This window comes from Alternaria metachromatica, assembly GCF_023757995.1.
Source record: "Alternaria metachromatica strain BMP 0045 chromosome Unknown scaffold_4, whole genome shotgun sequence".
In the NCBI taxonomy this organism is placed as follows: Eukaryota; Fungi; Ascomycota; class Dothideomycetes; order Pleosporales; family Pleosporaceae; genus Alternaria; species Alternaria metachromatica.
The window spans coordinates 1283891-1309937 of record NW_026055495.1 but is presented as its reverse complement, the minus strand read 5'-3'; the positions used below and the strand labels follow the sequence as shown (position 1 = coordinate 1309937).

General features: G+C 53.8%; 9 protein-coding genes across 9 annotated transcripts; 5 read left to right on the top strand and 4 right to left on the bottom strand.

The window, feature by feature from the left end:
• Positions 1-519: 519 nt before the first annotated feature.
• On the bottom strand, positions 520-2172 carry J4E83_002784 (uncharacterized protein; the record flags this gene model as incomplete). Its single annotated transcript, XM_049329725.1, has 5 exons — positions 520-1172; positions 1222-1752; positions 1803-1905; positions 2018-2058; positions 2148-2172. The coding sequence occupies 5 exons, from the start codon at positions 2170-2172 to the stop codon at positions 520-522; spliced, it is 1353 nt and encodes a 450-aa protein (XP_049191404.1).
• A 3117-nt stretch (positions 2173-5289) lies between these two features.
• On the top strand, positions 5290-6881 carry J4E83_002783 (uncharacterized protein; the record flags this gene model as incomplete). The annotated part of the gene is made up of 3 exons (XM_049329724.1): positions 5290-5489; positions 5552-6336; positions 6385-6881. The coding sequence occupies 3 exons, from the start codon at positions 5290-5292 to the stop codon at positions 6879-6881; spliced, it is 1482 nt and encodes a 493-aa protein (XP_049191403.1).
• A 377-nt stretch (positions 6882-7258) lies between these two features.
• J4E83_002782 (uncharacterized protein) lies at positions 7259-7919 on the top strand (the record flags this gene model as incomplete). Its single annotated transcript, XM_049329723.1, has 2 exons — positions 7259-7386; positions 7436-7919. The coding sequence occupies 2 exons, from the start codon at positions 7259-7261 to the stop codon at positions 7917-7919; spliced, it is 612 nt and encodes a 203-aa protein (XP_049191402.1).
• Positions 7920-9844: 1925 nt separating this feature from the next.
• On the top strand, positions 9845-10672 carry J4E83_002781 (uncharacterized protein; the record flags this gene model as incomplete). Its single annotated transcript, XM_049329722.1, has 3 exons — positions 9845-10286; positions 10341-10433; positions 10488-10672. The coding sequence occupies 3 exons, from the start codon at positions 9845-9847 to the stop codon at positions 10670-10672; spliced, it is 720 nt and encodes a 239-aa protein (XP_049191401.1).
• A 763-nt stretch (positions 10673-11435) lies between these two features.
• On the top strand, positions 11436-13531 carry J4E83_002780 (uncharacterized protein; the record flags this gene model as incomplete). Its single annotated transcript, XM_049329721.1, has 3 exons — positions 11436-11666; positions 11730-12897; positions 12945-13531. The coding sequence occupies 3 exons, from the start codon at positions 11436-11438 to the stop codon at positions 13529-13531; spliced, it is 1986 nt and encodes a 661-aa protein (XP_049191400.1).
• Positions 13532-13738: 207 nt separating this feature from the next.
• Positions 13739-15719, bottom strand: J4E83_002779 (uncharacterized protein; the record flags this gene model as incomplete). The annotated part of the gene is made up of 4 exons (XM_049329720.1): positions 13739-14248; positions 14303-14794; positions 14849-15522; positions 15683-15719. 4 exons carry the CDS (start codon positions 15717-15719, stop codon positions 13739-13741), a joined length of 1713 nt encoding a protein of 570 aa, XP_049191399.1.
• A 650-nt stretch (positions 15720-16369) lies between these two features.
• Positions 16370-18816, bottom strand: NUO78 (NADH dehydrogenase (ubiquinone) 78K chain precursor, 5-prime end; the record flags this gene model as incomplete). The annotated part of the gene is made up of 5 exons (XM_049329719.1): positions 16370-16499; positions 16557-18145; positions 18195-18577; positions 18638-18661; positions 18714-18816. The coding sequence occupies 5 exons, from the start codon at positions 18814-18816 to the stop codon at positions 16370-16372; spliced, it is 2229 nt and encodes a 742-aa protein (XP_049191398.1).
• A 964-nt stretch (positions 18817-19780) lies between these two features.
• FAH12 (Oleate hydroxylase fah12) lies at positions 19781-21250 on the bottom strand (the record flags this gene model as incomplete). The annotated part of the gene is made up of 1 exon (XM_049329718.1): positions 19781-21250. The coding sequence occupies one exon, from the start codon at positions 21248-21250 to the stop codon at positions 19781-19783; it is 1470 nt and encodes a 489-aa protein (XP_049191397.1).
• Positions 21251-24050: 2800 nt separating this feature from the next.
• J4E83_002776 (uncharacterized protein) lies at positions 24051-25973 on the top strand (the record flags this gene model as incomplete). Its single annotated transcript, XM_049329717.1, has 4 exons — positions 24051-24337; positions 24415-24478; positions 24686-24806; positions 24862-25973. 4 exons carry the CDS (start codon positions 24051-24053, stop codon positions 25971-25973), a joined length of 1584 nt encoding a protein of 527 aa, XP_049191396.1.
• Between the last annotated feature and the right edge of the window lie 74 nt (positions 25974-26047).

The following is a 26047-nucleotide window of genomic DNA, read 5'->3' as shown; positions in this document are numbered from 1 at the left end:
TGGTTGGGGTCAAATGAGAGATGTTGTGCAATCGTTGCTTTGATGCAGTGATGATTTATTTGGGTAGCACAGCGAGCTTTCGCTGCTCAATATAGCACATCATTCGAGGAGAATATTGAACGCCCTAGAGCCTACGTTAACGGTTGGTTACCTCCTTTGCGTGTTTGTATCTTCATGTAGGCCTTAGGCCTGTTTAATGTTTTTCTTGTGCAAGGGTCTACTGATCAATCAATCATCTTATAATACTTGATCGAATGTTAGATCCATGGAAAGTGCCGCTTGACAATGTATTGGCATTACTAAAGGGAGTAACATAGAAAGAGGACAATTGATCCCAAATCGCTTCATGTATGGAGAAGAAGGTACGCTAGAAGCTCTCCTTGTAAACGCCGTAGCCCGCCATTATCAATCTGGTACTTGTCTCTCTTCAAAAGCGAGGCTTCGAACAAGACACCTTCCAATCAACAATGTAGAGCCATACTGCTCTTAAACACGCTACACAGTACGGTAACAAGCCGTCTAGTACTCTGCCTCAACGCCCTCATCATCCCCGAGGGAGTCAGCTGCGACCTCTTCGTAATCGCGCTCCAAGGCAGCGAGATCTTCACGAGCCTCGGAGAATTCACCCTCCTCCATACCCTCACCAACGTACCAGTGGACGAAGGCACGCTTGCTGTACATGAGGTCGAACTTGTGCGAGAGAGCAGACCAGGCCTCGCTAATGGCCGTGGTGTTGGACAACATGCAGACAGCGCGGTTGACAGCGGCGAGGTCACCGTTGGGGACCATCTGGGGGGGCTGGTAGCAGATACCGACCTTGAAACCGGTAGGGCACCAGTCGACGAACTGGACGGTGCGCTTGGTCTTGACCTGGGCAATGGCAGCGTGGGTGTCCTTGGGGACGACGTCACCACGGTACAACAGGCAGGTGGCCATGTACTTTCCGTTGCGAGGATCGCACTTGACCATCTGGTTGTTGGGCTCGAAGCAGGCGTTGGTGATCTCCATGACCGAGTTGGCCTCGTGTGCGGCCTTGGCGGCGGAGATGACGGGAGCATAGGCGACGAGAGGGAAGTGGATACGAGGGTACGGGACCAAGTTGGTCTGGAACTCGTTCAGGTCGACGTTGAGGGAACCGTCGAATCGGAGGGAGGCGGTAATGGACGAGACGACTGAGTCAGGTTAGCAGAGTGGATTTCTAAGCAGGCTCTGGCAACTTACCCTGGGCAATGAGACGGTTGAGGTTCTCGTAGTTGGGGCGCTCGATACCGAGGTTCCTACGGCAGATGTCGTAGATGGCCTCGTTGTCGACCATGAAGGAGCAGTCGGAGTGCTCAAGTGTGGTGTGGGTGGTCAGGATGGAGTTGTATGGCTCGACGACCGATGTGGCGACCTGGGGCGCTGGGTAGACACAGAACTCGAGCTTGCACTTCTTGCCGTAGTCGACGGACAGACGCTCCATGAGCAGGGCGCCGAAACCAGATCCAGTTCCTCCACCGAAGGAGTGGAAGACGAGGAAACCTTGCAGGCCGGAGCAGTTGTCGGCGACGCGGCGGACCTTGTCGAGGACCTGGTCGATGAGCTCCTTTCCGACGGTGTAGTGGCCACGGGCGTAGTTGTTCGAGGCATCCTCCTTGCCTGTGATCATCTGCTCGGGGTGGAAGAGAGAGCGGTAAGGGCCGGTGCGGACCTCATCGACGACGTTGGGCTCAAGATCGGCGTAGATGGTACGGGGGACATACTTGCCCTGGCCTGCGCATTGTTAGCAGTCGGAATGGCGCTCTGGGGCGAAAGCGGCCTACCCGTCTCGGAGAAGAAGGTGCTGAAGCCGTGGTCGTCGTTCAGGGCCTTGCGCTCCTCGGTGAGGAAACCATCGGGCTGGATGCCGTGCTCGAGGCAGTAGAGCTGCGAAGCCGAGTCAGTATATCGCGCACTGGCGGTGAGCTATCCGCAGCCCCTTCTTCCGGCGTAGAATGGGATGCAGCAGCAGCAGCGCGTGTCGTCGGGTGCAACTCACCTCCCAGCAAGAGTTTGCGATCTGGCAACCGGCCTGGCCGACTAGACGCGTACAAAGTCAGCATCAACAAATAGCCAGGGATGTCCCGCTGCAGGCGGTCAGGGCGCGCATGGCGCAAGGAACGACATACCGTTCAGACTGATGACTTCTCTCATGGTGGCTGCGAGGAAAGGTAGTAATTGGGGTATCGAAATGGAGTCTCGGGGGAACCTGGGCGGCGAGGGTTGAAGCTGCTGTCGGTGGGAGTGGAGCAGTGGGGGAGAAGTGCTGTTGTGTTGTGGAATCGAACTTTTAGACCAAAAGGGTCCGCCTATCACGGACCACGGCGCTAAGCTACACGTCCAATGCAGCTGCCTGGCCGTTGCGCGAGAAACACGACCTCATCGGACGAATTCAAGCCTGCCGCTCCTCTGTCTGCCCATGGCGCTGCGCTGGCCGACGTGAGAGACCATGAATTGCTGCCCTCTCAACTCTCCCTCATCCTCACGTGCTGTCCGCCAAAGATGCGCCTCTCCGCCGGGCTGCTCTGCATCGTCACACAGGCCTGGACGGTGAATGCCAACGTCGAGAAGACGATATTCCTTGGTCCCAGCCCTGTGACTCTCTCCAATGTCCGCCCCGGGCTAGATGACCTCGGCCTGCACCACCTGTCGCCCTCGTCCACCATCCTCCCGATCCGAGTCCCTGTACAGTTTCCCACCGAGTCGCTGCCCCACGGTCTCGAGTCCTGGTACCTGCTTCGCGGCCTGCAAGGCGGCAGGAGGTACGAGGTGCGCATCTGCTGGCCGGCCACTGTGAGTCTACTGCTCCTTCCCGTTGCATATCGCGTGCATTGTCTCACCTGATTGTTTGTACTGACGTGCCCAGCAACCCACCGACTTCTGGCTCGACACCTACTCAGTCACCCACGTATTTGATACTCCCGAATTGATATCCTCGTTATCAGAGTATAGCTCAGTCATTCGACGCGACCCAGTGGACGACGACGGAAACACCAAGGAAGCGCCGCCTGCAGCCCCAGAGTCGGTACTGTTGTTGCGCCTCCAGGCTGCAGCGTCCTACTATTCGACCAATCGCACATTGATGGACTACCCGCCTCCAGTTGATGCCGACATCAGTACGTCTCATCTCACTAATGTGTCATGCGTCGTCTAACAACCACAGTACTCGATCCCTTCATACTGAACGTCTTCCCGCAATCACTTGGCCCAATCGCGATATACATCACCGCGGTCGGTGTAGGAGCCTGGTTTCTCTCAGGCTACATCTACCGCTGGCTACTGTCTGTCGCTGCAGACTCACCCAACAAACCGCATACCGATTGAGCAAGCGTCAGTTTGTTGGACATACCACATACACGCTTGCCGTCCACGTTCACGCAACCAGCTCATATAAGAAAGAAACTGAACAGGTCTGCAGACTACATTGACTCAGAAACCTTGCAAAGTAGGTGACCCAACGTCAACGTAGGCTCCAGGCTGTTCAGTTTTTTTTCCTAGGTTGGCGTGCAGCAACAATGTCGTCTGCAGCGCCTCCTCCTCCACCACCTCCTCCGCCGCCGCCGCCACCGCACAAGCCTCCTTCCAGCGATGACACGTGCGACAGATTGTTCAATCTCCTTCCCGCCGAACTGCTCCTCATGATAATCAACTATGCGGGTGTCGGTAGTATTATGAACCTTGCTCTAGCCATCTATCCTACCCTGCAGCGGCATCGGATCGCCCCGGAGCTTAGTGCGCACACCTACTTCAGCATAGTACGTGTGGATAGAGCCTCGAATACAAGCAACAGAAGACGACCCCTACCGCAAGGTCTCGATCGGATGCCTATGGAGCTGTGGTTTCAGGTGGCTCGGGATCTGGAACCAATCGACATCTTGTCCATGATGTTCGCCATCGGCGCATATCCGCGAGAGTGATATATAGTAAAGTACACGGTACACATGATTCTTTTGCCGGCTACGGGCCGTGAGCAAACTATGGTTGAAACGGGATGCGATAGCCAGACAGATACCATATCATACAAAGAAAAAAGTCGAACATGCCTAGAGCCTACACTGACGTGAGGCTACCTACTTTGCATGTTTTTATGTTGATGTAGGCTGTAACCACAAAAACGTAGGTTGCGGCCTGTCCAGTTTGTCCCCTAGGTTGACGTTACCGGAATAGCTCGATGTACAAGCGTATCTAGGGGTTGACCAGACACTGGTGCTTGCTGTCGAGCACACATTGACCTTTCGACTCTGGACTATAGTCGGTACCTGGAAGAACTGTGAACGTCTTGCACTCTGGAAGAGGAGTGAGCAGGAGTACGATGGTGCAAACGGCCACAGCTGTATGATGCAGAGTAGGAGCCTGGAACAGATCGGGCTTGAGCAGATCGCTGAGCTTCTACGTGAGCGTGCAGAAGGAAACAAGAAGAAGCAAGACATCTACAAAGCAACCCACAAAGACATCTTCAAGCTGCCGCGAAGGTCTGGGGAGAAGACCATAAAGAGGAAAGAAGAATACAAAAGGGAGAGTGGGGAAGACGCAAACCGAGATCACATCCGGAAGTACCGACGTGGAAGGGACAAGGAAGCAAAGGATTCTGCACAGTACACCTGTAAAGATTGTGGAAAACTCTTTGGGGATAAGAGAGGGTTGGATAGGCATCAAGCTTTAGAGGTTGCGTGCAAGCCAAAGCGGGATGCTGCACGAACTGCTAGGCTGACTTGTGGTGGTTGTAAGAGGGTGTTCTCAGATGTACAGTCTGAACGAACATCGCCGAAGACTTGCTTGTTCAGCTCTTCGCGAGTGAGAAGAATGGCTATAAGGCTACATTGCCTTAATACTTCTTAAAACTTATGTTTACGTTGTAATGTAGACTTCAGCGCACCTGTTTAGTTTCAACCTTGTATAATAAGGTGGCGTGCAACACAGCGGATTTGAGAACAGCCGTAGATGAATAGTAAAGACGACAAAATATTATTCCAATACAGATCGAACGTCGGAACGATGCTACACCGACCAATCATCTTACTTTGCATACGAGGCTGGAAGCATGCATGCTGCACGGACTTTGACGGCTCAACAGATGCCAGCTCCTCACCCACCGCAGTTGAGCGACGCTAAAGCTTACCCCATACCCAAACACGCCCTAGGGCGTTCATTAGTCACAATCCGCCGCGCTCATCCCGTGAAAAAGTTCCTGGGTCCTGTAAACCTCGGTGCTTCGCAATCATCCCATCTTGAATATTTTTAGAGGAATCCTTCCGTGAAAACAAAGCCACAATGGTGCTCACGGACGAAGAGCAACCACTGCTCAGAATAATATCGCATGACTACGAAAGCGTCCAACAAGAGAATGATGCCGAGGAAGCTGGAAATGACGCGCTTGATTTTGAGCCTCTGGACCCTGAGGACCCTCGCAATTGGTCGCCAGGTTTCAAATGGGGTATCGTTTTGTTGCTTGCTCTTATGGCGTTCACCGTGTATGCATATTCTCCCAGCACTCCAATTGTCAGGAGAACTTCGACGCTGACCATGTCTACAGAACCTTTACTTGCATTGGCGTGGTACCGGTCGCCAGCAAAATCGTCTCGGATCTCGATGGGAAGCAATCGAGCTCTGCAAACAGCGCGCTCCTCGTGACTATCTGGGAACTTGGAGAAGCCGCTGGTCCATTACTTATCGCACCGTTATCAGAGATTTTTGGACGCTATCCTGTCTTCAACGTTTGTAACATCGGCTTCATCGCTGCGACTATCCTAGCAGTTTGCAGCCAGAACAGCGGCATGTTCATTGCTGCGAGGATGCTCACAGGTCTTTGCGTCGCTTCGAACGTCCTCAATCCAGCGATTATCGGAGACATCTTCGAGAGCGAGCAACGCGGCTCCGCAATGTCTTTGGTTATGCTTGCGCCGCTCATTGGAGGAGCTATCGGCCCTGCCATCTCTGGCGCCATCGCAGAGACGATAGGGTGGCGACGCATGTTGACCATCGCCGCCGGACTAGCTATCGTGTGCGAAGTTCTGTTCCTCGTCTACTTCAGAGAGACGTACAAGATGGCTGTCTTGAGAAGAAGAGCAGCGAAGACGATGCAGGAAACTGGAAAGGTTCCGGAGTCGAAGAGCACGCATGAGTATCTAGCAAAGCTCTGGCACTCTATCACCAGGCCTTTTGCGGTGTTGTTCGGTTCGAGCGTACTCATGCTTCTCTCGCTATTTGCCTCGGTCGCGTTCAGCTTCTTTTACGTTGTCAGCGTTTCATTACCCTCGATCTTGCTGGACAGGTATGACTTCGAGTTCGGCCAGATTGGTTACACTTTCATCTCGTTCAGTAAGTATCTTGATATGCCTGAACTCACGGCAGCTAACAGATATCTAGGCGTCGGATCTTTCTGCAGTGTACTAGTATGCAACTTTACGCTCGATAGGATATACGTCAAGCTCCGCGGGCCCGACGGCGAAAAAGGAAAACCTGAGTACCGCCTTCCTCTTTCTATCCTGGGTGCGATCCTCTTGCCTTTCTCGGTAATCGCATACGGCTGGATCGCAGAATACCGTTTGCCTGTACTCCTGCTTCTCGCCTCGGTGGCCCTGATGGGGTTCTCGCTCCTTCTGACTGTTATACCGTTATCTGCTTACGTCGTTGACGCTTGCGGTATGTACTCCGCATCGGCTATGACGGGCGTCATCGTCACGCGATGCCTTATGGGCACCTTCCTGCCACTCACGACCGGTCCATTGTCTGACGCACTTGGTTATGGGCTGGGCTTCACTCTTTTGGGCGCACTGAGCTTGTGTTTGGTCATCATCCCGTTATGCATCTTCAAGTTTGGGGAGAAGTGGCGGCAGCATTCGGAGTTCACGAAAGACGATTGAAGCACCTTACACAAGGGAGAAAAAAACTAAACAGGTGCAGAGCCTACATGAACGCTAGGTTGACTACTTTGTATGCTTCTATATTAATGTAGGCTGCAGGCCTATTTAGCCTTTTTCTTGATTGACGTAGAAGGGTAAGAAGCTGCAACGTTAGTTCCTGCCATACAAACATATTGTGTCAAAGCCACTTCCTCAAGTTCGCACAGCTCGTACGATCTATGTCCGCACTTTCTGGGAAAGTACCCGTCATTAATGCCGTACAAAAGCTGCACCGTGCCTCCGTTTTCTGTTCCCTTTCTGCATTCCATCATCAACGCCCACAAGCTTGTTAATCAACTCCGAACACATCCTTCCAGCATCCACAAGCTTAGCACGCCATGAAGTTCTTTACCTTAGCTCTCGCAACTCTGCTAGCCCAGACGGTCACGATCGCCCAGAGTGGGTTCGAGCACCAGTCCAATGGCTTCCGTCTTATCCTCAAATCAACCGACAATGACCTCAATGAGTACATATCACCACCCTTCAGCTCTTTTCCTCATCCTGACAGATAGCAGCCACGCACTCGGAGCTTGCCATTGGTCCGCAGCCTACGAGGGCCTATGCCTAACCAACGATACGACCGCCACCCCTGCACGTCCCTACACTACCTTCTACCACAACGTATCCTCCTACGACGCCGAGGGTATCCTCAACTGGCCCATGAGTCTTTACGGTCGCGTCGATCCCGTTCCGTCCGCAATGCGCTTCGAGTACGAAGCTGGGACCAATCTCGTGAACATTGCCCTCACGCCCTGGACCGACACATACCAACTGGTGTGGTTCGAAGACGGCAGCGCTAGCATGTACATTACAATCGCCAAAGATGATACTGGCAAGGCCCCTGATTGGGTTCATCCACCGAAAAAGGTCAAGAATTGGTACATGTGTACTATGAGGTATGACGACACGTGGCGGTCGCTGGCATGGAAGATAGGTTTTGTGGGCGAGCCGCAAAATCCTACTTGTTCAAAGGTCGACGTAGTGAGGGTGTGGGTTTGAGGAGATAAGGATTCGACCTCGTTTGTGCATCCCGGGTGTCAGTGCGGGACTATCTGATTCTTTTCGCGAAGGAAGGAGTCCGTTACTGTTGACTGGACTGTTCTGGCGACGGGTGTAGTAGTCAAGGTGTCTTTTCATTGTTTGGGCTTTGCCTTTTTGTACCAGTACGCAAATTGATTCTTCTTATCTTCATGCTCATCAACGCATGGTATTTTTGACGTTCCTCGCGATAAGCCGACGCTCCTTGGATACCACAGCGTGCCTCAACTCTGCGTAGTAGTCCTCTTCCCCTCAACAGTTGCCACATGCAAAACGATCAGCAGGCTAGGTTATAAGTATTCGTATTCACCCACCGGCTACTCCCTACGTGGTACTTGGACGGTGATGTTCTCAGTGTGAACATCGCTGCAGAGTCGGCTTGGAGGTGAGGTAGATTATGGCAGACGTTGGTCGCGACAGTGGTTCTCGAACTTGATGGGGCGGGGAAGCTTAGAAGCTTGGCGGGTGCGATTGCCGCCCAAAATCCGGGGCTGGAAGCTATCTAGGTAGGTACGCGACGTCCCGTCTCTTCTCCAGACACCCATCTGTGAAACGATGAGCTTGTCCAGGAAAGATGTCCCGATAAGCGAATCAAATTCAGTATCTGGATACGCAGGCTATCTCCGAACGAGCAACTACGCATACAGCCGAGGCCCGCCACGACTCTCTTCCTCAACTGACCACGCAAGGTGATCATGTCAATGAAATGAAAAATTGTAGCCCCCCGCGGGGACTTCCGCCGAGGTCCGTTGCTCACGCCGAAGGAACCTGGTTCTCGCCCACTGATTAGTAGGGACAACATACCTGGAGTTGGCGGAGATGATCGTGAGCAAGGGACCTATCGATCCTCAGCTCGCACCTGGACACCTCGCCGGTAGATGAGAGTAGAACGGCCTGTTCTACCTGGCAAGTATGGATGTCTCCAGTGCGAACCAAGGAAGAGAGGACGCAACACCATACTATCGCTGACAAGAGACCCCCACCTCAAGACGGTAGTAGAGAATAGCTTTTGACCCGGCTGTTCAAACAGCAGAAGCTAACCCCCGCCTTAGAACCGGAAAGAATTCTCCCTGGCACTGTTAAAGTGCCCATTTAAACGGACGAGTGGTGTGAAAGGAGAACCCTACGAAGACTCTCGGCAGCGATAGGATGGGGTTGCGGATAAGAGAAAGGAAGAAACCACGGCGCTAAACTGCCGTCGTCAAGAGTCCAATACCAAGGTCATCGAGCAGTACCAGGCGTGTAAGATACTTCCGAAGCTGTTGAAGGTTCGTTGCTCTAAAGAGACCGTCGACGGCGGTAGTTAGGCGTGTGGGTGGGTTAGAAGAAAGAAGTAGCTGGGCGGGCACAATATATGTCCAGTGGCGGACGCATGAGCCCATCCCTATGACGTCTTCAGGGCATAAATTCCAGGCAGCAAAGTGAGAGCGCGCCTCAGTCTAGTGGATCCGAGGCAAAGTGAGAATGAGTGAGCCAACGAGTTCGAAGGAGGGAGTGGGAGGCAGCATATCTCAATGTATACTACTCAGGTACCAGTGCAATGTAACAAATGAAGCTAACCGCGCTACTTCCTCGTCTTGGTAGCTCAACATCTCACCATTACGTGATGCTGTTCCTCTTGACTTCTCCTACTACCAGTACTACGATACCTAGGTACCTAGGTAATGTCGGCCGCTCAGAATTTAGGTTCAAGGTCTGATCAGCATCCTGGCTCTCGACATATTGTTGTTCTGATTCGGACATTAGGGATAGCCGAGCGGAAAGTGAAGTACGAAGTAGTACTGGCCTAGGTGGTATGTCTGAGTAGGCCCGTGCGTTCTCGCGCATCAAGCATCGCCCACCAGAGCGATATCATCAACCTCACGACCCGCTCAACCCAAGCCACGATGAAGACGTCACTCGCCACCCTCTCGTCCTTTGCGACGCTCACAAACGCTGCACGTCTGCTGCTGCAAATCCCGAACACGGTCCTTGTCAATCCGTCCACGCTCCCCTCGACCACGCACGCAACGCTCCAGTCCTCCGGCCCGCCCCTTGATGCCTATCTCACGCGCTCCAACACGTTCAACTTCAACAATGTGAGCGCCGGAAGCTATCTTGCTACCGTGCATTGCCGCGACTATGCGTTCGAGCCACTGAGGATTGATGTCACCGTGGAGGAGGCGGCAGAGGGCAGCGGGGAGAAGAAGGAGATGATCAGGGCATACCAGACCTTCCTGGGCAACGAATGGGACAACAAGGGAGAGAGCCGCGGCGAGGGCGGTAGCGGTCTGGTGGTTGAAGCCAGGCCGGTGGGAACCAAGTACTTCTACCAAGAGAGGCAAGGCTGTAAGTTGGCATCACGACAATGCGCAATTGGGAGATTGTGCTAACACGCCGCAGTTTCGCCGCTGTCATTCCTGAAGAACCCTATGATTCTCATGGCGATAGTGTCCATGGGTCTCATCTTCGGTATGCCCAAATTGATGGAGAACAGTAAGTCTCTCGGCAGCCTGCTAGGTACAGCCAAGGTTACTGACACATGCGTAGTGGACCCCGAGATGAAAGAGGAATTCGAGGAGATGAAGAAGAACGGCGTCCTGGGCTCCGGAAACACCAACACTGCATCGCAGTTACAGAACTTTGACCTCGCCTCGTGGATGGCCGGTAAGACCGACTCAGGCAGCGCGAGCGCACGTACACAGAGTCCTGCGGGGCAGACGAAGAAACGGTAGACAGCGGACACACAGGGTCTCGGAGGACAGCGAAGCGCTCAGGTCCTTCGACACAGAGTATGCCTATATCGGCAGCGAGCAATATATACTATCATCAAGCCAGGACTGTGTTCTTGACTTATAGAGGAAACGCATAGACTGCAACGACTTGTCCGCTCCATGAAGGCCTCCCACGCAGTCTCCAGCATGAGCAGGAGGATTCTCACAGAACCAGACATCCGGCGACTGCTAGCGGTGTCCGCATGCGCATGTTCCTATCGCTTCATGTTGTCTTTCCGACCTAGCTGTCTGGGCAAAAGCCATCACAATGCTTGATTTCTGACTCATCTACGCAGGATCATACAGAAAGCTGAAGAGCCTCTCCTTGCAGTCAGACTTCGTAGGCATTTCTCGCTCCTTCCTCATCAGTCAGGAACCAAGGAACCAAAGCAGCCTGTCTCACACAAGCAATCCTGCTATATCTTGGAGCTGTCGTTTCATGAAACGACATAAGCTGAACTCCAGCTTCCGCCCCGCAGCTTACCCAGGTGTTGTAGCTGCTTATTCACGCTCTTGACTTTCCATCTCGACCAATCGGGTAGGCGCTAGCCCGGGTAGAGGCAAGCCACCGCACTTTCGACCCAACGAGACAGCGTCGGTACTTGCATTGCATAGGTTATTTAGCATATCTGGGATCCTCTCTTTATCTCTCCCAGTTATCTGCGCCTTCTTCTACTTCGTGACGAGCAAAATGACCGGTATCCCGCACATGCCGGCTGCTAACATGGACGATCCAACAAGCACGACAACAAGCGCACAGCATGACCCTCACCAGCACCATCATGCACACATTGGTCACCACACAGGCAAGAGGCTGAAACACTTTCTGAGTCCAGATGGAAGAAAGGTGCACATTGCAAGCTCACCCGATGAGGCAAATCACATAAGGAGGAAGCTGAGCAATGCGAGCGAGAAAAAGGACTTCGACCTAGTCATCCATGGATCTCCCGAACATGTTAGTTCTACACAAGGAAGAGAGAGCCAGGGCATGGAACAATCGCCCTACTAACGCACACAGATCGAAGCACTCCGCCACACCCACGCCCACCACACCGCACACCACCGCCAACTGCACCTCGACCACGGCGACCTAGCCCAAGAATTCGAGCGCGTAATCCGCGACCTCGACACGCTTTCCACCGAACTCCACATGCTAACCTCCCACGCCGTGCAACTCGACGCCAACTTCTCCAAATACGGTTACTCAGCCCATCTACGCACCAAGGAAGACAGCCCATCATCAGACTCCCTCACCGACTCCTCCTTTGACAAGGAAACATGGCACTCTGATCGTCAGCGCGGTACAGCAATCCACTTCTACCAAAAGCCCATCGTACGACAGTACTTCCACAAGGGCCTGCTGTGGCGCGCAAAAGAGGCACAGGAGGTAGCTAGCTACGAACTCTTCATTGACCTCTTCTACGTGGGCATTATTGCCATAACAGGCGATTCCGCAGCTGAACAGCCCACCGCGCAGTCCTTGCTTCGTTTCGCAATCACCTTCATCATGGGCTGGAAGTTCTGGACGGATATCGGGGTGCTGGTGTCGTGGTTCGATAGCGACGACGTGATCAGGCGGGTATCTGTGCTCTTTCTGCTAACGTGTTTGCTGGGCTTTACGACGAACATGGTTGAGGCGTGGGAGAGGACGTATGCGCCGCTTGTGGGGTTCTATCTCGCGGCGAGACTGTTTCTGACGAGCTGTTGGTTTTGGTACGCATGGTGCATTCCCATGGTGAGGGGAAGTATGTTGGGGAATGCGTTACTCTCTTTGATCCCAGCGGCGCTTTGGATGGCGAGCGTGAGTATGGAGGAACCGAAGCGACAGGGACTTATTTGGGTGGCTATTCTGTTTGATCTCTTTGGTCAGTTTGCCATGGTGTTGCTTCAGCGGCCGGGGTCGCCCATCACGCCGTTCGTACCTGAGTCGTGGAAGACGAGTCTGGAGTTCTATCCCGCGACGAACATTGAGCATCGGATTGAGCGGACGAATGCGTTTGTTACGCTGGTATTTGGCTCTTGCGTGTTGGGCTTGCTGTACCAGAGTAGTGTGGCGATGGGGATCAATGCGTTCTTTGGGAAGGCGGTGCTGGGTTTGGTGCAGACGTTCGTGTTGAACTGGGTCTACTTTGAGATTGACTCGTTCAATCTACATACACATGCCATTCGACGGCATGTGTTCTCCGGTAATTTAGATACCCAAATCTTACGCCAGGGCTAACGATTAAATCAGCTTTGACATGGTTCTCCGCCCACCTACCCTTCATCATGTCCTTCGTCCTATCCGCATCAGCCCTCGGCGTCCTAGTCCGCGCCCACGACACCGCCTCCGCACCCCTAGAATCCCTATCCGAAACCTTCATTTCCCGTTCCGAAGACCACATCTCTAAAGGCCTAGTCTGGTTCTACTGCGGCGGTCTAGGCATCTCTCTCCTCTGCCTTACCATTATCTCAGCAACACACGTCCACCGCACGATTCCCAATCAGCGCCTCCGCAAGCCCATCCGTCTTCTCTTTCGTGCCGCCGTTTCGGTCATCATATTCACGCTCCCTCTTGCGCACCTCGATAGCCTGCGGTTGATAGCAACGACCACGGGATTAGTCGTGTCTGTGCTGGTGCTTGAATTGGTCGGCGTAGCGTGCTGGGGCGAGAACTTCTTCTGGGAAAAGGAGTGTAAGAGGGATCAAGCGACGTATAGTGCGAGGTGTGCGGTTAAGAGAGAGGAGTTGGAGAAGAGTGTTCGGGAGGGGACGGTTGTGGATGTGGAGGAGATTGCAAGGAGAGAGGGTGGGGAGAAGGGCGTTGTTGGTGTGGTTTGAGTGGACGTAACTGGATTGAGTTGTGGATATTTTGCGTTTGTGATATTCCAAAGATTATGGCAATATATTCTTGGTAACATCGTGGATTGAGTATGATTTTACCATGGAAACTTGTGGGAAATTTCAGATGTCGTCGCTAAATGCCACACATATGTTCGACATGAACACACACACTCGAACATAGGAAAAAGATCGAACACCAATTCCCTACTCTTCATCTCCAACCTTGGTCTTGTTTTGCTCGTCATGGAATCGGATTGTTCTTCCAGGAACGACTCTTTCAGCTGGATCCGGCGCCTCGCCATTCTCACCACCAGCCTTCACATTTCCTTTGGGCGCCGCACCCTCCCCGTCCGAGACTAAGGCGTTGACACTGGCCATTGGTACTGGTGGCTGACTAGCTGAGCGGCTCGTACTGGGTGCTCTCGATGTCGCTCTCGATGTGCTGGCTGAGCTAGTCCCCGAACTAATTATGGACCTGCCGATGCGCACGACACGGTTTGGCAGCGAATCGCCGCCGTTGCGAGACCAGCCTGGACGGCGGCGAACGCGCGCTTCGGCATCGGTGATGGTCTGGTCGTTTCCCTCGATGTGGAAGGCGGGACCAGTGTCTTCGGGGGAGGCAGAGCCTGTGCGGGCAAAGGACAAAGCTGTGCTTAGGGTGCGAGGGATAAAGAAGCCGACTTTGCCGAGAGGAATGGATAGACCGTGAACGACCTGGTTGACATTAGAAAACAACGTTCTGAGATCATGGAATGAGAATGAACTTACAACTGAGCAGATTACCAAGAACCAAATAACCACGTTCATAACTTCCATCAGGTATGCAGCATCCTCCCTGACTTCGCCATCGACTTGAATCTTGGCAAGGAACTCGAGACTGATGTAGAGGTAGAAGATGGCGCTCACACCGATGGGACCAAAGAAGCCCACGAAGAGTGCTTGTCGCTTTTGCTCAATCTGATGAATCTGCTTGTGCATAGCGAAGATGATGGGCAGACGGCGGAACAGCAGTACGAGGATACCCAAGGGAATTAGTCGGTAGATGGGAATGACGGGCGAATGCGCGAAGAGGCGCCACGGGCACACAGCGCCGAACCAGATGAAGATTGATACGTTCAGAAGCATATCAATGGTGGGCTGGAATGAGTCGTCCATCGTTTCGAGGCGGAACCAGTCATCCCAGGTAAATGTGTTGCCGGCGATAAAACAGGCAAGCACGTCGTCGCTACCAATCATGCCGCATGTTCCAACAATGAAGAGCTAATTCTGCGGTCAGTAATTCTCACAGCATCAGGATTTTTAAGAGACACTTACAGCCAGGGTGATTGCAAACACCAAGAAACTCTCGCGGTCCACGTATTTCCGCTCTTCAGCCCAATGCAGTAATTCCTTCGCAATCCAACCCACAGCGGCTCCGTAAACAACACTGAGTATGATTGTGTAGCCCCAAGTCTCACCGAACCACAGGCCGACTGCAACCTTAGTGCTGTTGTCCGACCCTTGACCCCCATGGCCAATATGCTCGATAAGGTAGAGCGGTAGAAATAGGAACGGGTACCCAAGACCATCGTTGGCTCCCGATTCAGCCACGATGATCTTCTGCAATTCCTTCGGAATATTTGCATCCGCAAACTTTCCCTTGACGATGGAGTTGGACAATACAGGATCCGTGGGTGTAACACAGGCGCCTACGGCCAGGGCATGCAGGAAGCTGATGTGCGGGACCATAGCGAAGACGAGCAGACTGGTCACTATCCACATGAACGTCATGCCCGGGCCGAGTAGCAGGGCTAAACTCTTCCATTCTGTCTTCAGATATTTTGAGGGAAGCTGCACACCCGCGAGGACAAGTTGGACGCCTAGCACCAGGCGCGTAAAGTACAAAGTGATGGTGTCCAGCACTTCGACATCGTTGAGAGCGTATTCTTCTGGTTTGATCCAATTTGTCGCATGTGGTGAGAAGATGAGTCCAGCGATGAGTGATATTACTAAACACACGCAGATTAGCTATGCGCTCTTCTTTGCCCAAGATTCTCATGGTCCAGACCCAGGCGGTCAGCAACTTACAGGCTTCACTAAGATAATAATGCTCTTTCATCAAATAGCTGACGAGACCGAAAAGCGTAATGAATCCTCCCAATGTCGCACAGACAATGTTGAAGTTGTTGACCGCCAAGGTAGGCATGGCTGGCCACCGAACCCTGAACGGACCCTCAAAATCCGGCGAACGGCTATGTCGGCTTCTTCGATGGCTCTGCTAAACTCTCGGCGAAGCTTGACGGCAAAGCTTAACAAATATCTTCTCTTGCTTCACGAGGGCTTCAGAGACGACCGAAGCGACTGCAACCCTCTCTTTCTTTTGCAGAGTGATGTTCGCCTTTTATGTAGAGTTGTGTGGTCGATCCGTGGGGTAGATGTTAGCGTTTCGGTGATACTGGGGCGGTCTGCAATCACAAGACACAGCGACGCCAAAAGCTTGGTGGTGATGACAAGAGGCTTGGTCTGCACAAGAAAGTAACAGGTGGTAATATAAGTGGGAAATACGGGGAGTGGTTGGCATCTTGGAGAGATCGCGACGAAGGCGAACGTGGGTCGCACACGCGTAGCGCCTTGGCTGACGGCTTGTACAAGGCTGTGTGAAGGCTTGGTATTTTGGAATTAAATACCTCAACCTTTACAGACATGCCACGGGACTGGATTTTTGAACAACCTGGCGCGGGTACCGCTTCGATTCTCTACATATCGCGGATCACGTGCCAAAATCGGGAAAACGTGTCACAATGCTTATTTACAATCCTGATAAAGCCCAATATTCAACCATGACCAAATGCACATCTAAACGTTCGCTGCTGCTGCTACCTGAGGACCATAGCCTACTTGTGGGTATGGCTCACCAGGTGCCATGAAGTTTGTCTTGGGATTCTTCTGGGCCTTGGCTGCCGAGCAACGGGCCATTGTTGGCGAGCTGTGTTATGATCAGTATGGTATAACAAAATGGGTGAGCAACGTAGATGTGACTTACTTTCTCGAGATGGCATCTGTGAAGAAGAAGTTCTCAATAGGGTTCTTAAGCGCTTGGCCAGTCGCTTGTGCGCCCTGGTTCTGGTCTACTAGCTGAACCTTGCTCAAGCTGGGTAGCGATGCGGGCTCGACAAGGTCGTATCTCCTGAGAGCAGGTGAGATCTCTTCCATGCGGTCACGCAGAGCCTCAACATCGTCGTAGGGCAGCTCGGCGCCAAAGTACTCTGATGCTGCTCGCACGATCTTCCAGTCTTCTCTTGAAGCGCCGGGAAGGCCAACAGCGGCACGGGTCATTTGTACACGACCCTCGGTGTTGACGTATGTGACCGACTTCTCGGTGTATGCGGCACCAGGCAAGACGACATCGGCGAGCTGTGCGCCGCGGTCGCCGTGGTGACCTTGGTAGACAACGAAGGCGTCCTTGGGGATGTCGGCTTCGTTAACCTCGTCCGCGCCCATAAGCCAGACAAACTTGGCCTTGGTTTGGGCGACCTCGGATGAGGGAACGGTGAAGCCAACCTCGTAGGCGCCAGTTCGGGAAGCTGTTCGCTGCAAGATGTTGTAGCCGTTCCACTCCTCGGTGTGGAACTTGTCCTTGTTCTTCTCGACAAAAGATCCAACCTGCTCGTAAATCGACTTGGCGTCAACGTGCTCAGTGACACCACTACCAACGATGATCATGGGCTTCTTGGCCGAAGCCAACTTCTTTCCGAACTCCCCAGAAAGAGCGCTCTTGAGGTCGTTTGCGTTGCTTCCAAGCTTCTCGTACTCGAAGGTGCTCTCAAAGTCCTCACCAACGTAGCCAATCTCAAGGTCTGTCCTCAGCCACTGCTTCCTGATGCGAGCGTTAAGAACGGCAGCCTCCCATCGGGGGTTGGAGCCAATGAGGAGAATGTAGTCGGCATCCTCAACACCGTAGATCCTGGAGTTGAAGGAGTAGTTCGACTTGACATCGATTCCGTGAGCGATGGGTTCGCTGCCACCAGGCTGGTCAAGAGCCAGGTTGTCTGAGCCGAGTCTGTTGGCAAGATCCTTCATGGCAACCAGCGCCTCAGTCTCGACGAGGTGGCCAGCCACAACCTTGAATTCGTTGCCCTTGGGTGCGATCTTCTTGTATGCGTTGCCAATCTCGACCAGCGCCTGCTCCCAGGTGGCGGGCTGGAATTGATCGTCAACGCGGACTAGTGGGTTAACAAGGCGCTGTGTGCTGAGAGCGTCGCAGGCGAAGCGGGTCTTGTCATTGATCCATTCCTCGTTGATGTCATCGTTGAGTCGCGGGATGACCCTCATGACCTGGATACCACGGGCGTCGATGCGGATGTTTGAGCCAAGTCCATCAAGAACGTCGATGGACTCAGTCTTGTATAGTTCCCATGGGCGGGCCTTGAACGCGTAGGGCTTCGAGGTGAGGGCACCGACGGGGCAGAGATCGATGACGTTTCCGGAGAGTTCGGTATCAAGGGCGGTCTCGAGGTATGTGCCGATTTCCAGGTCGTTGCCACGGCCGAAAGAACCAAACTCAGGAGCACCAGCGATGTCGTTGGAGAAACGGACGCAACGTGTGCAGTGAATGCACCTGTTCATGGAGGTCTGCTAACTGTAAGCCATTTTCTTGGGACCAGACACTGTAGAATCCTACCTTGACCAATGGGCCAACGTTCTTGTCCTCCACCGCACGCTTTCCTTCGAGCTCGTGGAAGCGGCCGCGGTCGGCACCGTATCGCATGGACTGATCCTGGAGATCGCACTCGCCTCCCTGGTCGCAAATGGGGCAGTCCAGAGGGTGGTTGGCGAGCAGGAACTCCATGATGCCCTCACGCGCCTTGTGGACAAGAGGCGAGTCGGTCTTGACGACCATGCCCGGCTGTACAGGCCATGCGCAAGAGGCGACTGGCTTAGGAGCCCGCTCCACTTCGACCAAGCACATACGGCAACTTCCAGCAATCATCAACTTCTCGTGGTAGCAGTATCGGGGGATGGTAACTCCGGCCTTGTCGCAGGCCTGGATGAGGGATGAGCCGGCTGTTGGGGCGCATTAGAACCGTGTGTGCAGTCACGAGGGGGTGTATTCCGGCTTCGTACCTTCGATTGATACCTTCTCTCCATCTGAAACGGGCGTTAGCATATCTCGCCGCCCGCAATGGGGAGTGGCACAAACCGATAGTGAGCTCAACGTCTGCTGGGCGGCGGGCCGAGGCACTCAAGGCCCGGCTGCCATTGAGGGCTGCGCGGAAGGCAGGCCTCCGCAGCGACCGGATCATCTGTTGCCGCAGCATTGTGAGGCTCTGAAAGATGGCGATGGACTTGTGGCTGCGGAGCTCCAACTGACGTTCACGATGGCATCGCTCAGGCTTGGCGACTGAATAATCCAGCCGTGATTGGCCAAAGCGCCGCTCGCGCCTGCCACAAAATTCTCGCCGGCCGCCCTCCGACCTTCTCTTCTTCACTCATTTCGGGCACAATTTATTGTAGGAAAGTTTGGCACTCTACCTAGCTATCCTCTATTACGTGCCCAAGAGCACGACTCACCGTGCGAGGTAGCTGGAGCAGACGAGGTTTTCTGATGATATCTTGTTCCTTACCAACGTCGCTACATTTTGACTGAAGAAGAAGCTTTGCTTGTGTGTGGTGGAGCTTGAGATGGCTCGACGCTCCATGATAGGTGGTGATGAAGCTGTAGATGCTTTCCACGCTGGCCCACGGCGCGTTGCTCTCGATGAGTTACAACATGGTGGCCACCACTCTTGCCATCATGCCTATGCCGAGGCGGTGTGCGTGCATTAGAGGTTTTCCGAGCTTGAACCTTGCGGATATTCGTGAGGCAACATTCGCAAGCAGCCGGAACCAAAGAAACGGCTTCGATATATGAAGTCTATCGTGCGCGTGCGGAGGGCCGGTCAGGCCTTCATACATGAATGCGGCTCTGCCAACGTCACGTTTACGCCGAGTCACCGCGGACATCGTGTGCGGGGAAACTCAATCTATCCATCTCACTTCTTCACAATCACGACTGCATGGTTGATTCTTCTGATTGAAAAGCTTTTGAAATTGTTTGATCCCTCAAGGGCCTGCGACAAAAGATCTACACTACACCGAAATCATACCTTGACTGGTCTTTCTAGTCTAATGTGCGCCGCAAGAAGTAAAGTTTGCAGCCTCGTCGGGCGACTCCCGAACGCCGTGGCAGAATAGTCCGCTCTAAAAAATAAGATTCGTAATCATCGCTTACTCGTTGTCACTCTCAGGGCCAACCTCCATCTTCGCAGCCTTCTTAGCTCCGGGAGCATCGATCTTCTGCGGTGGCACACCGAGGCCGTTGTGGTTGCGGAAGAATAGAACACCCTTGCCCTCGCCCTCAGCACCGACGCTGGGCTCGACCCACTGGCACCAGCGGGCACTCTTGTAAAGAGCCTTCAAGAAACCGATGGGACCATCCTTTGTGTCAGAGCGGTAGTGCCTGCCCATGATGGGCTTGATGGCCTCGGTGGCCTCGTCGGCGTGGTAGAAGGGAATGGTGGAGATGTAGTGGTGGAGGACGTGGGTCTCGACGATGCCGTGAAGGAGGGTGCGTCCGATGAAGCCAAACTCGCGGTCGATGGTAGCAGCGGCACCACGAGTGTAGGTCCAGGTGGTGGCATCGTAGTGGGGCAGGGTGGGGTCGGTGTGTTGCAGGAAGGTGATCATGACAAGCCAGTGGTTGACCCACAGGTAGGGGATGATGTACCAGACGAAGAGGTTGTTGAAGCCGTAGCTCTTGCCGATGAAGGTGAGAGCAGCGATGACAAGAGCGATACCGAGGTCGCTGAGCAGGATGAGGTGCTCGTCGCGCTTCTCGTACAGGGGGCTGGAGGGGTTGAAGTGGTTGACACCGCTGAACAGGCCGTTCTTCTTGCCCTTGCCCTTGCCTTCGATCTGACGGTCGTGGTTGTTGTGGCCGGTGACGTTGGCCATGAGGTACATGGGCCATCCACCGAGCTGTTGGCCGATGGTGTGGAGCAGGGTGTAGATGGGAGTCTCGTCAGCCAGCTCGGAGATCTCGTGGATCGCCTTGCCGACACGGGTGGCGTAGACCTCGCGGGTCTTGGGGACGAAGACCATGTCGCGCTCCATGTGGCCGGTGGCCTTGTGGTGCTTGCCGTGGGAGATCTTCCAGGAGAAGTAGGGAACGAGGAGGAGAGAGTGGCAGACCCAGCCGACAGTGTCATTGAGCACCTTGGAGGGCGAGAAGGCCTGGTGGCCGCACTCGTGGGCAAGAATCCACAGACCAGTGCCGAAGAAGCCCTGGAGGACAGTGTATAGGGCCCAGAGACCAGCGCGGAGGGGCATGTTGGGGACTGTCTCGGGAGTCACGTAGTTGTGGAACACGTAGAAGGTAGCGGCGAGCGAGGCGAGGTCGCGGGCGACGTAGCCCAGACCACGGATGGCAGAGCGCTCGAAGCAGTGCTTGGGGATGGCATCGCGCAGCTGCTTGATGGTGTAGTCGGGGATCTCGAACTCGTTGCCGTATGTGTCGAGGAGCTTGCCAGTAGCCTTCTTAGAGTGCTGGGGCTGCTCGTCCATCGAGGACAGCGACGTGTTGGAGGCTGAGCCAGCTGGCGAGTCGAAGGGTGAGGCCGAAACTGAGTTGGCAGTCGAATCGGCCGTCATGTTCCTCTTCAGCACAGGCTGCTGGGCGCGGGCGGTCGAGGTTGCCATGGTGGGAGAGGTTGTGGTGTGGTGGTGGAGGGGAAAGAGGGTTGGCGGTGGGGAGCAAGCCTGAGCAGTTGCAGCACCAGAGGGCTATCAACTGTTGAGATGCAGGGCAGGCTGCGAATTGGTGAGTGTGCCGGGGCTGGCAGGTGGATGAACGTCTGTACGACTTTCAGAGAGTGAGCGAGATTAGGTGAAGGAGGGCGAAGTGTGTGCGGGACAGGTGGGAATTTAAACCAGGGCCCTCAGGGCGGTGTCGATGAATTTCTGGGTATGCGCCAGGGTAGGAATGGGCAGGTCGACGAGCCAGGGGCGTTCGAGAAGCCGTTTCGCTTCGATAATCAGACAGGTCCGGCTCCATCAGCTAGCACGCTTTCTCTCTACACCTTGTGCATCTCTCTCCACTCGGCAAAAATTACTTTCACCATTACCCTCCCTCGCCACCGCACTGGACACGGACAGCTCTGTCCTGGTCGAGAGGCGTGGTACATGGTGCCATCTCCACCGGCATGCGTGTCCAGCACTGCATTCTCTAGCTCCCCTCCCGCAACAAGCCAGTCTACATGGGGCCCTGAATTTTCAGCAGATCGTTCTCATCCGCTGGCTTGGCGCGTCGCTAGGCACGAGTATGGCAACCAGACCGCTTGTTTGTGCCCATCACCACCCGCACTCCAGCGCCTCGCCTAGGGTCGTCGCCCGCAGGTACCAGGTGGATATCTGCCGGGCTTGAAATGGTGGCGATTGTCTGAGTTGGCGCCGAATGAAACCCGCTACACTACTGAGTGTGTAGGCTACTACCTGCTACCGCGAGCAAAAGCAATGCGCACTCTACGGAGGCCCGCAATGGCTCGAAAACGTTGTGGGCGCACATCGCAAAAAGTCGGAATGCCTCCCACGGATGGTGCAGGCCTCGCTGCAGGGTCTGGGCTAGCGCGCCAGGCACCATTCAACCAGATTGATTCGCCGCAGACCCCGCCGAGGTTCAGCCTTTGCCCTTCGAACGCGTCTCCACACGTGGAGGGGTCCTCTGGGCCACGTCTCGAGCTCCCATCACGTCTGCCATCGCTACCAGAGGCCTCTTCATGGCGTGGCATCGTATGACGGGCTCACTGACGCTTATCTACTGCGGCTGTTCAACGGTCGGCTTACATACTTTGGCGGTCCCAACAAACTATACATCGTCATCTCACACCTAGCTACTGCCCCGTACATATCCAGGTGCATCGCTTGGCGCTCTCGGTTACGCTAGTCTATCTTATCTTTGCTAGCAGAATCTCGCAAGCCATACCACAACCGTCCTCGAACCACGTCGATTTGGCGTCTAGCGCAATACTTCTCTTACACCTGTATCACGATACTCAGAACCCATTGCACTCGATATGCTTTGGTCGCGTTCAGCGCCTCTTGCTGATACTCACCTCCGTTTGGGCCGTTGTAGCAAGACGTCTCACATCTTTCGCCCGAACACAACCTGATGATGTCAACTTTCTTCTTCTCGTCACGGATTTGTTTCCAGACTAATCCAGTTCTGTAACTACTTTCAGCCTTCTCTCGGCCAACTTTGATAGGTGTGGTCGCGCTGTAGCGACTAGCACCTGCGTACTCGGGGCTTTCACATGCCAACCCCACTACCCATCACCACCGGCAAGTGGATCACGGAGAATATCGAGCGGAGGATCGCCCCTAGAACACGTTCAACGGCTTTATCGGGCCCCTCAGATCGATCCTGGGGCTTGCAACCTTGATCTTGGCGCATACTAGCAAGCGACGAGCTTCAATGCCGATTTCCACATGTTACAAACGTCTTGCTGGGGCCGCGATGATATTATATGCACCGAGGCAGGACTCGTGCTGGAAACCGATCACTCTAGTCACGAGCCCCAAAGGGGCTTTCACGTGTCTCCGAGGTACTCGTCACAATTGGCCACCTACCGCATACATGGATCCTGAGTGTAGCACTCAAATTCACGATCAACACGATACATGCCGCATTGAAGCGCCCAACAGATATTTGAACAAAAGCCGACATTAATATGGAGAACAGCTAACAAGTATTAGTCGGAATACCGGCGAGTGTACAACGGACTTATCAAAAACGCTACGATCGCGTAGTCGTCAGCGCGTAATGCCACATCTCCTTGAAGTATTACGACAATTCTGGCAAAGACCGTGAGGCCAGCGACAATGATCATGACTAGAGATGTTAGAAACAATTTCCGTCCTTGGTCGGCTGCACCGTTTGATGGAATTCCCATGCTGAACGTCATCTCGTTTGGAAGTCCGTATCGCTCAACAGTCTAATATGTGGGAAAGACATTGCTAAGTCGAAGCCTCGAGCGGACAAGGCCATCACCTGAATGCTCTGTTCTCATCCTTCGGTCTGCAACCAGATGTCTGTGCCGCAGAGCCCACATAAACTTCATCACGTCTCTGTGTCAAGGACCCAACTTCACTGGTTGTAATAACAGCCCATATTGCTCTCAGTGGAGAGACATCATCGAATGTGGTGATCTTCGGGACGCGTGAACCGATTAGTGATCCTCCGACCCCGGGAAACACATAAGCGACAATATTGTACATGTCGGCGTCCCACTTGAGGAAAGGCGTCAAGGAACCTTGCGTGCGGCATAGTTGTACGAGCTGTTCTGCAGGGTACTTCGGATATAAGGATAACGAAGGCATTCTCGCTATATTCGCGCACGGCAGCAGTCGAATCTGAGATTGAACTCATCGTTCTTATTGCCTCCTAGATCTCAAAGAGTACAGGATCCTACGGACGCCAACTTCAATCCGCATTTTTTCGTCGATGCATAGCCTTGCAACCCTATTGTTGTGGCTCTGTGCCTTTGAGTTGTCTCTGGCTGCGCCGAAGTCGTCTTCCTACGAGCACGTGAAGACGGAGAATGGGCAGATCACAGGCCATCGCTCACCCAATGCCAACGAGGTCTGGGAGTATCTGGGCATTCCGTATGCGCAGCCACCACTCGGTGCTTTGCGATTCGCTGCACCTCAGAAGTACAAAGGCCAAGGGGAATATATTGCTGCCAACTTCGTAAGCACTTACTTGGCGTTACCAAACTATGGTATGCAAATGTGTTGACGATCAGAACAGGGATAGTAGGCGTTTGGCAATGATGCCGTATGTATTATCAGGCTAATTCTATGCACAGTGGCTGCCCACAACAACCTCCCAACTGGCCCGCATTTCCTGGATTTACGCCTCAAGCATTGAATGTACTTGACTCGGGTACGAAATCCCAGAAAGAGAGTTTATATCAGTGCAAGACTCCGTAACGACAGGGTCGCGAGTTCGTGCAGCTTGATACACACAAAGTACCCTTATTCTATTCAGAACTTTGCTAACCCTTTCAAGTACGTTACTTTTGACATGCAACACAATCCACACCTACAAATGGGTACTGATTTGACCCCCTGTTTCAGTTTGCTGGTGGTACTGGAATTTCTACAAGTGAGGACTGCCTTACTTTGAACATTTGGTCAAAGCCAGCCATCAAGTCTGCTAAGGTGAAGAAGCCTGTCTATGTTTTCTTCCATGGAGGGCGTAGGTCATCAGTGGTCTTCCTATTCCCCAGCGTCCACTTGTCTTACTTGAACAGGCTTCGCGGGCGGCTATACCAACACGCCCTTTGCCAATGGCCAATACCTCGCAAACAACGAGGACATCGTCGTCGTTTCGGTCAACTACCGCCTCAATGTCTTTGGCTTCCCTGGTGCCCCTGATGCAGACACCAATCTCGGATTGCGGGACCAACGCCTCGCGGTGGAATGGCTCCAGAAGAACGTCGCAGCATTCGGCGGAGATGCGAAAAGGATCGTCATCGCTGGCCAGTCTTCCGGCGGTGCAGCCGTGGACTGGTGGTCCTATGCGTACAAGGAGAACCCTATCGTCCACGGTCTCATGTCGACATCAGGCAACGTATTCAGCTTCCCCATGAACACACCAGAAAAGCAACGATCCAACTGGTTCGACATCGTAAATCTAGTAGGCTGTGGCTCATCAAATGACACACTGTCTTGCATGCGCCATCAACCCTGGGAAGTCCTGTCAAAAGCGGTAACAAAGATCCCTCCTAGCCCAGGCGGCAGTCCAGTCCGGTCAACACCGCCTTTCTACCCGGTCGTCGACAACCAGATCATCTTCTCCGACTACCTCTCCCGCTCAGAAGCTGGCGAATTCGCTAAGCTGCCTTATTTCCACGGCCACAACGATCACGAACAAGGCTATTACGTCATCCCGGCTTTTGCACAAGGTCGAAACGTGACGAAGGCGCAGGGCGACCAGTTCCTCCTCGAGTCCTTCGTCTGCCCCGTTTCCCACGAAGCTAACGCACGCATTGATGCTGGTGTACCCACATGGGTCTACCGATACTACGGCGACTGGAACAATACCCGTCTGTATCCTACGTCCGGTGCGTATCATGGGACTGAACTGAACATGATTTTTGGTGGCTCTGCGGATGCTAGCGGCATCCCTCAAACGCAGGCTCAAAAGGATACTGTTAGGCTTGTGCAGCGGGCTGTTGCTGCGTTTACTGAGGATCCGAAGGAAGGACTGACGAAGCTGGGCTGGCCGGTCTTTGATCCGGAGAAGAAGAGTTGGGGTGAGATCGCCGTGGGGAATCGAGCGGAGATCTCGTTTGCGAGACCGGAGAAGTATGATGTGAAGTGCGGGGATGTTGTATTGGGGTCTTTGCAGGGTATGTCGTAGGGGCAGATAGGGACTGTGCTGTGCAAGCAAATCTCAGCAGATCTTCGCATCAGACCCTCCGGCCTTGAAGCACG